This window comes from Frankliniella occidentalis, unplaced genomic scaffold (genome assembly GCF_000697945.3).
Source record: "Frankliniella occidentalis isolate FOCC.00 unplaced genomic scaffold, Focc_3.1 Scaffold18, whole genome shotgun sequence".
Classification (NCBI taxonomy): domain Eukaryota; kingdom Metazoa; phylum Arthropoda; class Insecta; order Thysanoptera; family Thripidae; genus Frankliniella; species Frankliniella occidentalis.
The window spans coordinates 1,691,793-1,706,255 of NW_026267148.1; the positions used below are offsets into that span (position 1 = coordinate 1,691,793).

At 43.6% G+C, this 14,463-nt stretch overlaps 4 protein-coding genes across 4 annotated transcripts in view; 1 reads left to right on the forward strand and 3 right to left on the reverse strand.

The window, feature by feature from the left end:
* Nucleotides 1-5,780, reverse strand: part of LOC113207566 (TAR DNA-binding protein 43) — a 9,603-nt gene extending 3,823 nt beyond the window's left edge. The window contains exons 1-4 of the mRNA XM_026424185.2: nucleotides 5,409-5,780; nucleotides 4,779-4,948; nucleotides 4,549-4,689; nucleotides 4-722 (exon numbers count right to left, since the gene is read on the reverse strand). Coding sequence (XP_026279970.2) covers nucleotides 4-722; nucleotides 4,549-4,689; nucleotides 4,779-4,948; nucleotides 5,409-5,643 — 1,265 coding nt within the window. The 5' untranslated portion in view covers nucleotides 5,644-5,780. The remainder of the gene's footprint in view (nucleotides 1-3; nucleotides 723-4,548; nucleotides 4,690-4,778; nucleotides 4,949-5,408) is intronic.
* Nucleotides 5,781-6,696: 916 nt separating this feature from the next.
* LOC113207526 (serine/threonine-protein kinase 16) lies at nucleotides 6,697-8,698 on the reverse strand. The gene is made up of 6 exons (XM_026424134.2): nucleotides 8,555-8,698; nucleotides 8,192-8,426; nucleotides 7,905-8,109; nucleotides 7,687-7,841; nucleotides 7,460-7,594; nucleotides 6,697-7,386 (listed from the first exon to the last, which is right to left on the reverse strand). Exons 1-6 carry the CDS (start codon nucleotides 8,662-8,664, stop codon nucleotides 7,270-7,272), a joined length of 957 nt encoding a protein of 318 aa, XP_026279919.1. The 5' UTR covers nucleotides 8,665-8,698; the 3' UTR covers nucleotides 6,697-7,269.
* Nucleotides 8,699-8,717: 19 nt separating this feature from the next.
* Nucleotides 8,718-10,255, forward strand: LOC113207527 (uncharacterized). Its single transcript, XM_026424137.2, has 2 exons — nucleotides 8,718-8,874; nucleotides 9,270-10,255. Exons 1-2 carry the CDS (start codon nucleotides 8,730-8,732, stop codon nucleotides 9,935-9,937), a joined length of 813 nt encoding a protein of 270 aa, XP_026279922.2. The 5' UTR covers nucleotides 8,718-8,729; the 3' UTR covers nucleotides 9,938-10,255.
* A 154-nt stretch (nucleotides 10,256-10,409) lies between these two features.
* The window catches only part of LOC127748690 (facilitated trehalose transporter Tret1-2 homolog), a 6,695-nt gene continuing 2,641 nt past the window's right edge, over nucleotides 10,410-14,463 (reverse strand). Inside the window, exons 2-6 of the mRNA XM_052264380.1 lie at nucleotides 12,705-13,018; nucleotides 12,336-12,613; nucleotides 12,005-12,262; nucleotides 11,654-11,924; nucleotides 10,410-11,553 (exon numbers count right to left, since the gene is read on the reverse strand). Of these exons, the coding sequence (XP_052120340.1) occupies nucleotides 11,042-11,553; nucleotides 11,654-11,924; nucleotides 12,005-12,262; nucleotides 12,336-12,613; nucleotides 12,705-13,018 (1,633 nt within the window). The 3' untranslated portion in view covers nucleotides 10,410-11,041. The remainder of the gene's footprint in view (nucleotides 11,554-11,653; nucleotides 11,925-12,004; nucleotides 12,263-12,335; nucleotides 12,614-12,704; nucleotides 13,019-14,463) is intronic.

The following is a 14,463-nucleotide window of genomic DNA, read 5'->3' on the forward strand; positions in this document are numbered from 1 at the left end:
TGCTGGGGACCGCCAGGTGGGCCGGCCCCAAACCCCGCCCCGCCCTGGTTGGGCCCCACAAACCCCTGCTGCCCCTGGTCCCCCGCCGGCTGCCCCTGGTTGCCCTGTAAAGAGCCAATGAGGCCCCAACCCGCCTGGTTGAGAGCTGCCGCCATAAGAGCTGTATTCATAGGCATGGCGCCCAAATTGAGCGCCCCCATCCCTAAAGGGTTGTTCATATTCTGTCCTTGTCCTTGCGCTCCCTGGCCTCCCTGACCAGTGATGCCCAACGCCTGCAGATTGGGCATATCAATCGAGCCTCGGTTATGGCCACCCTGGTTCCAGCCGCCGGGTCCCATATTGCCGCCCCCATGGCCATGGCCGTGACCGTGATGGTGCTGTTGGTAGTGATTGCCTCCCATCGGCCTGCCCATGTTGTGGTCGCGACCTCCGCCGCCACCACGATTGCCGCCGTAAGAGCGACCGCCGTTGAGCTCGCTCTTGGGTGCGGCCTCGGACACATGCACTGAGATACCCTTGATGATGTGGTCCTCGCCGCACAGACCCATTGCAATCTCCGGGTCGAGGAAAGTGACAAATGCAAATGCCCGGAACGGCTTGGGGATGAAAACGTCCGTCACCTCACCAAACTTGGAGAAATACTCACGCAAATCATCTTGCTGGAGATCCTCTGTGCACCGGCCCACAAATACCTTGCATGGCACCTGCATCATCTGGCCGTCCTGGAAAAGGTCAATAATATCCTCTATGTAGAGCCAGCACAGCTTGAGCTGATATAACTGAGCAGCACTTTCAGCCCCTCTTTCAGTAGAAACACTCATGCATTTAACTGAGCTACTATGTACTTGCCCAGAGTACAGTACAGGGAAATACATGAACACAGCAATTACTAGAGGGTAAACCATTTATGGAAAAACAATAAAATTACAATTCCAAACATAATTTTGACATACAGATATTCAAACTCATAGATATCTGTTAGAGATAAGCTTATTTTGAATAGGAATTTCTTTAACTTTGATAAATTCATCAAGATATAATACTGGAATATACACATGCACAGATTGATGCCGTCATGCAAAAACACATTCCTTTCCCAATCAACTCACTATCAAAAAGAAAAAAATGATTGATGAAAGTCTAGAATTGATGATGATTCAAAGGGTGCTCAGAAACGGATAATTCTTGACAGTATGTCTGTCAAAAGTTTAAGTGCAACTTCACTACTTTCATTTGTAAATTATAACAATTAACCTCAGATACAATACATACTACTTGTCAGTAGTTTAGGCTCATAGATTTGCATATGGGTATGGTATTAAGAGCAAGAGTAAGTATTGAATTAAGTTTACAAAATAGCCTGCACAGCAAGAAACACTCACAAAAGGAAACAATCCCCAAAACAATTGCAAGCAAAACTAATATAGTCCTCCAAGCTGCCATAGGTACTGAACATCTACAGACTAATTTAGGTAGATGTTAGATGGAGGCAGAAAAAAAAAGAATGTCATCAAGAGACAGCAGGGAATACATGAAAGTGAACAAAAAAAAAAGTACACAACACAAAATTAATACACATGTCAGCTTAACAATTAAACATCTCAGAATGTGCTTGTAAGTAATTTTTGGTACTCTAAAATTACTCTCAGTAATTATGTTTAAGATGATAATGAGTTTGGTGGATTTGTAGAACACTGAATGATGGATGACCAATGATGATTTAGAGATAAATGACATTAAAAATGAAAATTCAACAAAAGTACACCCATGTTTTACCAGAATTAATTCCTAGAAACAGAAAAACACACAACCCAAGTTTATGCAAAGAAAGCAGAACTGACCCATGGTGGAAAATGATAAAAGTGGTAAAATTTAATAAGCTGGTTAATCAACAGGTTAATTGAAACAAGAATAAATTCTATAGTAAACCTTCTCTCCAAAACAACAAAATTTGCATCTAAGTTCCACAACACCTCACCAAACTGCTGACCACCTTTTCTCATTCACGTGCACACATTCAAGTACTCAACAGAACTTTATTGCATTTCATACCATTAATATCGTGACTGAATCACAGGGATTGAGTCTGTTACAGATCTTCCTGGAGGATAGTAATAAGTTCTATCTAAGGGTGATCGAGAACGTGACCTCTCTTTAAAAGATCCAACATTTTTCCTGAAATATTTGTTGCACATGGGTGGTGAACTGCGCTCATGACGACTTGAGCTCTTACTCCTGTGATGTGCGCTTCTGTGATGTCTTTGACCATCTCTATCTGAGTACCGATCAGGTGATCGATGACGGTTGTAATAATATGTATCATAAGCATCCCGTGCAGGAGTATATTGTCTACTGGAGTAATAAGAAGAATAAGGAGACGGAGAGCGGCCATGGCCCACAGCTTCATAATGTGAATAACCAGACACACTGTATGATTTATCATAAACTTGAAGAGCTTCTTCATGAGTCATTGATCTGTCGTAGGAGGGTTTACTATAGTAAGAATCTACAGATCCCTCATAACTTGAGGAGGGACGGTAATTGCCAACCGAGTTGTATCGAGTAGCTGAGGAGTAGTTGGTTGGTGGAGCCTGCATAGCCCAGTCTCTATCAGAATCGGACTTATGGGCACCAAGTCGCTGCCCGGCATCAGTGGCCTGCAAAGAAACATCGACCCCACCATCAGCGAGGCCAATACTCAACATTTTTCTTGCTCACAGTAATAATATATGTTCTTTGGCAACAAAACCATACCAAGCCAAGTACCATTCAATAGCATCCAGCGCGCACACACACAGAGGGGATAAAGTAGAAGACTCACAGCTCGCCTCACTCAAGGTTCCACTTGTACTTGAATCACCCATAACTCCACTTCGACTAGGTCATTCATACACAAACATACGTACGCACAAACATACACAAATGCACACTTTGCTTCTCACATGCAGTATTCACACGGTCAGACAACTTCCACATTCACACAAAGAAGTGACGCTATACATTTTTAATTGAGAACTAGTTGTATGAGTGAGAAAAATAGGTTAGAATATTTATGAAAACAACAGTTACTAAAAGAATTTATGTTTCACACACATGGAATTAGATCTACCCATTAAACAAACTTAATTCATGTTCTCAGGCCACTTAACATTCAATATACCTAGTGACTTCATGTCTTCGAAAACATGTATTACCCAATAAACTGAAAAAGCAACAAAACAACGATGACTTTGGGTGATGTTCTAAGATGTTATTTTCACTAATAAAAATGGAACAAATCTCAAAAAAATATTTGTGTGTTTGTATCTTGATTCACTTTCTGGTTATATGATAACCACTGACATAACTAGACAAGTCTTCTATTATGCTGTATTCACATTCGTTTCAATCAATATAAATATATTGACAATAATAGATACACTTCACACAGTCGACATTAATGCTCATACAAATCATACCATCTCACTCAGTGACACAAAAATAATTTCACTTAGATAACAATCTAATTTGTATTTTAACAGCTGACAGCATCAGTTCTCTCACAACTCATTCATCCACACACATCAGATACACACGACACACCACAACAGAAACAAGGGGGAAAAGCAGGAAATATGGATATGAAATCCGTTCTCAAGTCCCACCCAAATTAAGAAATCTTTCACCAATCCTATTTCAACTTTGTTCTAGACACTTGTTAAAATAAGTTATTGTTATTAGAAAAAGTTTTTCCTGCTCATCTAAGCATTAGATGGAAAAAAACATACATACACTCACACCACGCCAGCTTCACACAACCATCACCCAGTCAACCATTTTTATTCCCTTGATGACAGGGACAATTTCCTGCTAATTTTCAAGATAGATGTCTTTACTTGTGGAGTTAAAAAAATAATTAATAATAAAAACAGTGCCCTAAAATAATCCCACACAACATTCACACTCAAAGCAAAGGGTCAATCAACAGGCGAATATGAACACTCATATATATTTACATGCAATGCACTCACACACCAGCACTCAAATAGTAAGCCATTTACTATGAGGTATTAAACAACTAAATAGGTAGCATCTGGAGTGCCAGATGCAACTGCTTATGAGGATATTTTAGAATATATGAATATTCTGGGGGAGGTCAAAACACTTAACATTTACAATAAATTATGCTAAAACAATTGTAGACGAAAATTTATCAAGTTTTTAAAGTTGGATGGATTGTTTGGCTTTATTGGGATCAAACCTCTGGCTACTCACATTTGAGAGCTGAACAAAAGAATCAGCACAAAGGAAGAATCAAAACATCAACATGCTGAGATCCACCACCCATTTAGAACATACTAATAATTGATGCAGATTTCTATAATACAAAACAACTAGGTATTCTTATGGAGAGGCACATTGTCAAGTAGTATGACAATTATTATCAGACTAAGAAATGAAGTAAAAATTTTAAGTACTATAACTGCCATACTTTAGATCAAGAGGGTAAATTTGGGTTTGTCAAATGACAGATTGCTTGTTTTTATAAGTATTTTGAATTCAACATACCTTAGAGTTGGGAACTTTCACATCACACCATCTTCCATCAATCATGTGTCTCTGCGCAAGTACTCTGATTTGAGCCTCGTAACTTCCAAACCGAATGAAACCAAATCCCTTCGACTGTCCTGTCTTGGGATCTTTCTTGACCTGAAAACAGCGATTAGATTAAAATAACACATTCGACATTCGCAAATATACAAGAGTAGAGTACACAGCAGCAAATTACACTTATCTACCTGTGCCATTAGGACTTCTCCGAATGATTCAAAGTACTCCCGTAGCTGTTGCTCAGAAGTTTTCCATGGTAGACCCAAAACAATTAAATCTGAACATTTCATTTTAGTTTCCATTCTCTTAGTCTTTGGTGTAGAATTTTCCAAGTGATCATCTGACTTTCTTTTGTTCTCTGTTGGACAAGGTAAAATCAAGATTAAGTAAATAAATTTCACATCCCAACTTGACAGCGAGAGAGGCAAAGCATAATAATTAATACAGTAAAAAAATGTTTATTAAATAGTTAATTGGGTGGAAATAAAAAAAAATTATAGAAAAATCAGCAGCTTTACAGATTTATAAAAGAAATTAAGAATACAAATTAATTGATCTTGAAGTAGCCTAAGAAAGGGGAGAGGTTACTAGTGTGATATATTGAGGATAATTAAATGAGTAACTGCAGAAAGAGCTGGCTAATACATAATATAGTTTAACGGGATTACTCCAGATTGGGAGGAAAAGAAATAATTAAATGTCAAGCGAATGATCAAATTATTTTAATAGGCCTAACCCTGCAGCCGCCATTACAAGAGAATTGCCACAAGAAACTAGGAGTCAGGATCAGTTCGAGTAAAAGATTCCGCCGGACTTACCCTTCGGAAAGACGCAGAAGTAAATATTACTCCCCCAGTTGCCATCAGGAGCATGTAACCGGCCATCTACAAGACGAACTCCTCTCATACGAGACTCCGGATTGCGGTATTTCAATCCACAAGTCCCTGGGAACTGGGCCGCCAATGTCGTGAGAAGAAGAGTGCCATCTTCTTCAGTGGGCAACTCTATGGGTTCTTCATTTTCATCTTCAGCCACTTGCAAATATGAACTCATGTTTTGATTATTTCGTCCCCTATCACCACTTTATTTACACTTATTTTCTTTCCAACTCCAGAGAAAGATGGAGACCCCGCACAAACAACGAAGCCTCCTTGGGGACGGAAAAGGAAATGGCGTCTCATACGGAATCATGGGTATCGATTTTTTCTTTTTGTTGTTCATTCGTAGGTGCGTTCGAATAAGTCATGTAATCTGTCACAATCTTTGTGGTCAGAGTAATTTAGGAAAGATGGAAAGATTTTGCTCAACAAAAAGTCAGCAACCCTCCTTTTTGCATGTGAATAGGCAGTTCTGAGTACTGGTTAACATTGCTTTGCGGGGGTCACTGAAGCACTGAAGAGATAGTGAAGGCCGGAGGAAGGGAAGGGAAGGGAAGCGGTTTGCAAGCGCGCCAACGAGATGAAAGTTCAAAGGGGTAGTGTAAGCCGTCTACTTCCCTTGAGTACTTCCGCCTTGACTTCCGCCGTGTGTGCGCGTGCTACCTCAATAATCGAAACTATTTTCGTCCTGCCAATGTAAAATTATGGAAGCATACTAGCTTCAACTAGATTTATGGATCCGTGATTCTCAACGAGTGCCAAAAAGAAGTTGTATGGGCGGCTGCGAAGCGCGAGGGCGGGGAATACCATTCTCGATCGTTTTCTTATCTCTGCCAATCAGTGAAAGCACTACCCCAGATCCCATTTTGTCAAAATGTCAAAATATGAAGTCCAAACCAAAATCGAGGGCGGTACCTTACTGCCTCCAATCAGTGTGTACGCTCCTTCTCCAATCACAGTCTAATCACACACTTTCTGGACAAAATGGACAATCCCCCCCCCCACCCCCTAAACTCTACAAAAAACAAACTTTTCCTCAGAAATTCAGACAATTTGTTCCCATCACCAAAGGGACCTCAAGCAGTGTGCGCTCATTTTAGAAGTGAGGTACCCCTCGACCAAAATATTATGTTGTCTGTCAGCTGCTTGCTATCCTTATGATGATAATTAATAATCATCATAATGATATGGCACACTTGATTATTGAATAGGAAAAGGAGACACTTACAATGGTTAAAAATCAATCCTTTTTTTTTTTTTTTTAAATTGTCCCATGAAATTAAAACATATAAAACATACAGTAACAAAACATTTTGGTTTTAAAAGGTGCGTCAAAAATAGATTGACATCATTAGTTAAAGTGTGAGCTGAGCTACATTTCTATTATCATTCTTTAAAAACAGACAATATTCTTTTGATATTTTAATACTATCTTACTTATGTGATAACCTTAATTAAACCTTTGATAGAATGTGATATAATAAAATCTCTGATAATAAAGATGTGATGGTGATGTTTTCAGATAAAACATTATTCACTGCTGTTTGTGGAAGAAAGGTAGCACATTAATCTTATTCTGTCAGCCAGCCATGTTCCCAGTGAGAAACAGTTACATCGAAATGATGTCAGACCGATATCGTTGTCGGTAAATTGTCGATTATCGTGTCGAATCGATCCTGAGATGGTCTTCAAATCGAGACATTTCCGATAACTGACATCTATTTGATGTCGATTCGATGTCACATCGATTTTGATTTCTCACTGGGTTCAACAGAAAACATGGTATTGGAAAGACTCTCAATTAGGCCTTTGCTTCATATTTAACAATTTCATCGGTAACTCTTTCTATGACACTGTAGATATAGGGGCGTTCCATTGGATTCACACGAAGCATGAATAAAATAAGATCATGCATATCCTGTTTAAAAAGAAAACTTAACATAAGTCAAAAGATGGGTAAATTCATCTAAAGAAGTGATTCTAGAACATACCTCAGAAAAAGGGCTATTGTCAGGGAAATTTATAGTTCCACTTATGACAGCCAGAGCGACACTGTCACCTCTTTCGTAGACTGCATCAAAAGGTGATTTAAAGAAACACATTGCATACAGCAAGCATCCAAGAGACTGTAAAGAGAAAGCAAAATAACAAATTCATAGTGCGCCACAAACACGTCTAAAATAATTGTTTTATATTCATCAACAAAGTAAATGTGTACCCAAATATCAGTTCGCTCATCAATAACACAATAGGATTCAACATTCCACAATTCTGGTGCACGATAAGGCATGGAACAACGCTCTGCAGCTACATCCTGGAGTTTCTGAGCTTCTGATGAGCCTGTGATCTTGACTCTGGCACGTGCAACTGAACCTGAGGAATGGTTAAATTTATCAGATGAGAGGTAAAATGAATTATCTCAAAATAATAACTTACCTAGATCCATGATAATAGGACTATTGTTGTTAGCCAAAAGAATGTTTGCAGTTTTCAAGTCACGATGCGCCAGAGGCTCTGGTTTAGCTTCATGAAACACTTTAATCCCTTCACATATTTGTAAGAACATTGATAAAATGTCAATAGGGTCCATATAACTTTGAGAAGCTGACCTTCTCTCTAACTCATGTAATAGGGTACCTCGCTAAAGGAATTTTTAAAATGAAAGTTCAAATAGTGTGAGTGTACAGTACTTAAAATAATGCCAAGAAAAAGAAGTAACTTACGGGATAATAAGGTAGAACCAAAAGAACCATACTAGTTGAATTTAATACTGGATCAGCATGGCCAGTCAATGAGGAATCTATACACCTCAATATATTCTTGTGCTGAAGAACATCATGATATTCTGCTTCACGAAGAGCTATTTTCTCATCTTCCATACCATGACAAATAATCTTTTTGATAGCAACTTTTTTTTTAGAACCAACTTCTTCACCTAAGTACACTGTACTAAAGCCACTGAAAGAAAACAGAAAGGTTGAGAGAATGGTTAATCAGATTATCGCCACATTCTCTTCAGTGCATCTTGCTTTTACAGTTATATGTTTAGAAATACAGGTTAAGAAGTCCTGTGCCTAGAGACGTACCCCTCTCCAAGCTGGTCTCGAAGGTAATATTTCTTAGAATTAACTATGACTGATTCTTTGGAGCACAGACATCCCATTTTGAGTATTATACTCAGTCCTAGACTGTTCATGATGGTTGGAAAGACACTTATGTTCTGATTCTCACATGACAGCTGGTTAACGCCAAAAAAAGTATATGTATACAACACTCAACGATAGGAATACAACGTCGTCTGCCTCGGTTGTGGTGCGTTCAGCAGATCATCACATTATTGGCACTCATGTTACTTTGAACATGGCCCTCCTTCGGAAGATCTTGCGTTCCTCTATTTTTTGTGAAAGTACGTACATACTTTTAACTTTAACTTCTATACTCTATGTTTTTTATCATGATTGATTCATTTCTACGCGAAAAACACTTGTCAGTTCTATCTTTCGATGTCATGCTTAGGGTGAACTTATTGAATCGTAATAGAAAACCTAACCTAACGCTTACTTGTGTTATTTAAATTGAAACTTCTTTAAAGCGACCCACCTATTATTTTTTATGTGAAGGTTTTTTTTTTTTGTTCTTCTTGTTTTCCAAAGGATTCAATTTAAGAGTTTTAATTGATATTATATAAGTTAACCCCTATGCCTTTGGGTCAATGAGAATGAGGTTCTCTTTCCAAACTGCATTGTTTTTTCTCGTTGGACATTAAACTTACATTATTTTATTTTTTGTCCGTACCTGTAGGATCGTTGGCCTTGGCATCACCAAGATGCATATCTAATCTTTCGTCTAGCTTGAGGCCATCTGCAACCCAGTTCAACAACATTCAAGATGTAACACAAAATGTCTTCACAAGCCTATCTAACAGTCCATCTACAACCTACAGTGAAGAAAAACCACTAAGTAATTCTTTACTCCAAAGAATTGACGTTGCTATTTTACCAATGTCTCCAGCTGAACAGCTTATTAAGCTTCGGCTCCCAACACTGATTAAACAAGTAAGCCTTGAAATGCCAACAACTAGAGCTTCCCTAGACAATGCTCACATCAATCAGGTTGTTGTTGAAATTAAGGCACCTCAGAGAGGTAAAGTCTTAAAACAATTGGCTATTCGAATGCTTGTAATTAGACGGAGGAAAATTAAGAAGCATCAGAGGAAGAAGTGGCTTAAAAAGTTTCGTGTATACCGTATGACTTTATTCCAGAAACGAAAGATTAAGAAGGAAACTATTTTCCTAGCTGCTCTTGAAGAGCAAATGAAAACAGCTGAGGCTTTCAATGCTGAAGATTATGCTTCAGAAAAAATAAGGAAAGCCTACAAACCTTTGCCAACCAAAGAAGCTTATAAATTTCCTCTTCCCTGGGAGTTTCAACCCTTATTCTATAATTCTCTAAAGAAAAATGGCAAGTGAGTTTCAAATTCACTTCAGAAGTCACTGTTTTCATTTGCTTAGTGTAAGTCGTTTTTTGCAATGATCTTGACACGTAAGCGGAACTGCCCGTTTAAAAAATGGTTATCAAAGCTGTGCTTACAATTTAATTCTTCCTTTTGTTTCAAAAAAACAACTATATGTTGTCAAGATCCTTGCTAAGACTATGGAAAAGGAACAAGGATTTTGGTGTAGAGTATTTCTCAGAGGAGTGTAGGAAAAAGAATTACTTCTGTATCTATTGTTTGTGAAAAGCATTTATTTATAAAAATAAACACTTGATGGCTACCCAAACAAAAATCCATTCCATTATTTATTTTGAAAAAACTCAACTATGAAAATATTGCTTGTTTGTGCACTTTGGTACACACAATCACAGCTATGGAAAAGGAACAAGGATTTTGGTGTAGAGTATTTCTCAGAGGAGTGTAGGAAAAAGAATTACTTCTGTATCTATTGTTTGTGAAAAGCATTTATTTATAAAAATAAACACTTGATGGCTACCCAAACAAAAATCCATTCAATTATTTATTTTGAAAAAACTCAACTATGAAAATATTGCTTGTTTGTGCACTTTGGTACACACAATCACAGCTATGCACATCACATAAATCTTGTCTAACTTAATATTAGTTCAATATCTTCGGTTCTTACGAAAGAAACCTCAAGCTGCTGCAATTTTCCTATTAAAATAAGAATACATTCTCAGAGTTTATGAAATGTTTGTCTGAAGCATACTTAAATGGCAAGAATCTAGAAAAAGATCTTGCTTTTTTTGTAGTGCTGAGAGTAAAATATGAATACTGTCTCTTCGTCAAAGCCACTCAGCATCAGTCAACAAAAGTCAGTCAAATAAACACTTATTTACAATTCTTACATCTACAAATGATGCTAAAACGGACACTCCGCCCTGGTTTTCCTTGCTTGATCATTAAACTTATGAGACAAGCAGTTATGCCAAGAAAAGATTAAAATATAATGAGATCAGAGTACTGCACAGGTGTCCATAATTCTTACGCATCAAAGGATAGCAAATGTGCAAAAGAGTACATTGTGAAATGACAGAGTACTTCCTAATTAAATAAATTAAGGTAGAGCTTGGCCCTTAGGTGGTACTAAAATTTTCTGCTGGGCTGAACTACTTATGACGGGCGTTTTTTTGGCGTGTTTGCCTAGCGAATCAGATCTTCCCGAGAAGTAATCCTCAATCTCTTGTAAAGACCGCCCCTTCGTCTCAGGCAGGAACAGCCAGAAGAAGGCAGTACCAAAAATAGAGATGAAACCGTACATCAAGAATGTGCCCGAGTGCCCCATCAGGCTCTCCATGAGAGGGAAGCTCTTCACCACGAGGAAAACGAACATGTGCGCCGCGCACGTTGTCAGCCCTCCGATCAGACCGCGCACGTTCGACGGGTACACTTCGCCTATCATGACCCAAGGCACGATGAGGAATCCCGTTGTGCAGAAAGCAGTGTAAAGGAAGATGCAGGCCACCGGGAACCAGGTGGCCGTCCGTGTGATGTCGCCACCCTCACTCCACACTTCCCATGCGAGCATGTACCCTCCCAGGCCCACCATGCACACGCCGCATCCTATGGCTGGAACACGAGAATACAATGTTAAAGCCTCTCCTCTGTATTCAAGACGAGCTGCTCCGCGCGCTTCGCCCCGTACTCTTGAGTACATTTTGGTACTCACAAGAGGTGAGGGTGAGCGGGCGACGGCCACAGCGCCGGAGAGCCACGCAGCCGGCCACGGTGAACAACAGCCTGACGACGCCCAGCAGAATGGTGGCCAGGTACTTGTCCATGGACGCGCCCGACTCGGTGAACACGTGAACTGCATAGAACGTGATGGTGTTGACACCGGAGAACTGGTAGATGCCAAAGTAGGCCACCAGAATGAGGAACGGTTTGGCTGCGGCGGGCTTGACTAGCTCCTTGAACGTGTCCCTCCAACCGAGTTTGGCCTGCAGAGGATGACAGACGGGCGTGAGTGCGACTCAAATGAAATAAATGACCTGGTGGCGGCAGGGACCCCTCGGCTTACCAAGTTGTTCCTCTCCGCGAATGCGCGCATGTCGTCGAGTTCCCTCTGCACGTCGCAATTTGCGCCGCGCACTCTGAAGAGCGAGTCGCTCGCCTCCTGGTGGCGGCCCCTGCTCACCAGCCACGCCGGGGACTCGGGGGCGAGCAGGGTGAGCAGCAGGGCGAGCGACGGCACGATGGAGGACAGGCCGGCCAGCAAGCGCCACGATACGCACGACCCCACCGAGTACTCGAGCAGCACCCCGAGAGACACTCCGACCTGTGGAACAAAAGCGCGTCAGTAAAGCAGACCATAATGGCCACTCCCCAGGGCCTCTGGGGGCGCTACTCACCGAGGCGAGGGCGGACAGAGTGCCGCGCAGGTGCGGCTGCGTCACCTCCCCCGTGTACACCCGGGCGGGCGCGCCCACCATGCCGGAGCCGAGCCCGACGAGCAGTCGGCCCGCGTAAATCTGGTACAGGCCGGAGACGGGCGCGGCCGTGGCGATGAGCAGCCAGCCCAGCAAGAGGGGGATCTCGGTGAGCAGCAGCGCGCGCTTGCGCCCTATGGCGTCCATCAGCCACCCGGACAGGATGCAGCCCACCGGGGTGGACGCGGACGACAAGCTGGCTGCGGGGCAGAGAAGGGAGAGGTGAGTCGTGGCGAGCACGAGGCACTGCGGCACCGCGGCAGCGATAACAATCACGGCCAAGCTGCTCACCAATCCAGGAGGCCTGGTTCTCATCGATGGTGATGTCGGAGGTCGGGCTGACGAGCTGCGGGATGACGACGGCCGAAAAGCCGAAGGCCATGCCCGTGTTGATGGTGCCGAGGTTGGCGATGAACGACATGAGCACCTGGCGGAGCGAGCTGCCGCGGCGGGGCCGCGCTTCGGGCAGCAGGTGCGCCGAGCCGAGGTTCTCCGCCCGGGAGCCGCTGCGCGAGGTCTTGAGCGGCACCACGAGGGGCACCGCCAGCGGCGCGTCGCCCACCAGCGCCTTGAGCGACTCGACGTCCACCATGGAGCCGGTCACGCTGCGGGCAGAGAGAGAGACAGGTGATCGGTCAGATACAACATACTGGTCTAGAGTGCAGGAGGGAAGTACCAAAGCGCACGTGGCCACAGTGTGGCCACGCCTAAAGATAATGTTGTGTAACATTTATTTTTAATTTTTCATTAAAACGTCTGATTGCCTGATAGCGCAGTTTAAAGGCCACTCCAGAAAAGCCAGTTCTTGAATCGAGTATTTAAGGACAAATCTAATTTGCTTAGGGAAAAGACAAATTTCTTGGTACCGAACGCATTCGTATGGAGGGATATTAAAACTAGTTTGATTTGAGATAGTGTTTCTGTGTTTATAAGGTCGTAAGTCCGCAGGCGCGGTTTTCAGCAGTCGCCCCCTCCTCCTATAGGGGACTGTCAAGCTGTCAGCCCTAGAAGGTCACCTGTGAGGTAGGCAATTCTCTGCGCAAAACCCGTGTTTATAGGCAACCCACAGCACATCGCCCTACCCGTCAGCCCGCACTCCGCGCGAGCACGAGCGGGGGCGCAACGCAGGCCAACCCGACCTTTGACCCTTCGGGCGCACCGCACTCCGCACTCTCAATATACCAAACAGGGAGCGCGACGTGCAAAACTCTTGCAGCGCGGGAGTCGTTACTTAGTCTCGGATCAATGCAGCGCGTCACAGTGGCCTACGGAGGAGGGGCGGTAGGGAGCGGGACGACCCAAACACTGCGTTAGGAACAGTTTCTCACCGGAGTCTTCGCCTCACGACCCCAGTCCCCAGGGGCTGCGTCGGCGAAAAATAGAAAGACCATGGGTCAGAAAATCCAAGGGGGGGGGGGGGGTAGGTTTGGTAGGTCGGAGCGGCACCAAGGCGCAGCCAGCTCAGCCGGAGCCTACCCACGCAACCCACCCGCAGAGTCTCCAGGCTCTGGTGCGGGCCTCGGGCCTCTGGCTGCGGGTGGGAGCTCACACCCGCAGAACCCGACTTTAGACGCCGTAAAGCAAACTACTGGTGTGCTCCAAATAATGTGACGCCGGTCTGCCAGTGTCCAGATGTCCAGCGGCAGTGCGGCGCATGCTGGAGGAACCTAAGGGGGCGGCTCCCGCACGGCACGGCAAGGCGCGCGGCGGTGAAGCGCCTGTCGGGTCCAGGGTGGGCCGCCCGCCCAACACGCGCGCCCGGCGGGCCGGCCTCCCCGCTAGAGCCGCGGGCGCCCGGCCGCCCCGACAAACACACCGGAGAACACACCGCCCCGCCCCGCCCGCCTTGGCCAGGTAAAGGTTCGCCGTGACGTCGTGTCCCGCCCGGCTGTTGACACGGGCCGGAGAGGTCAGAGGTCAGGGCGGTCAGGAGCCCAGCGGAGGAGGCTGCAGCCAGCCCACCTGTGACGGGTGGCTGCTTCTCTTGTTCCCGCGACGCCGCCAGCTAGGCGCCCTCCTCCTCCTCCCCACCGCGCCAGCCCCCCTCCAC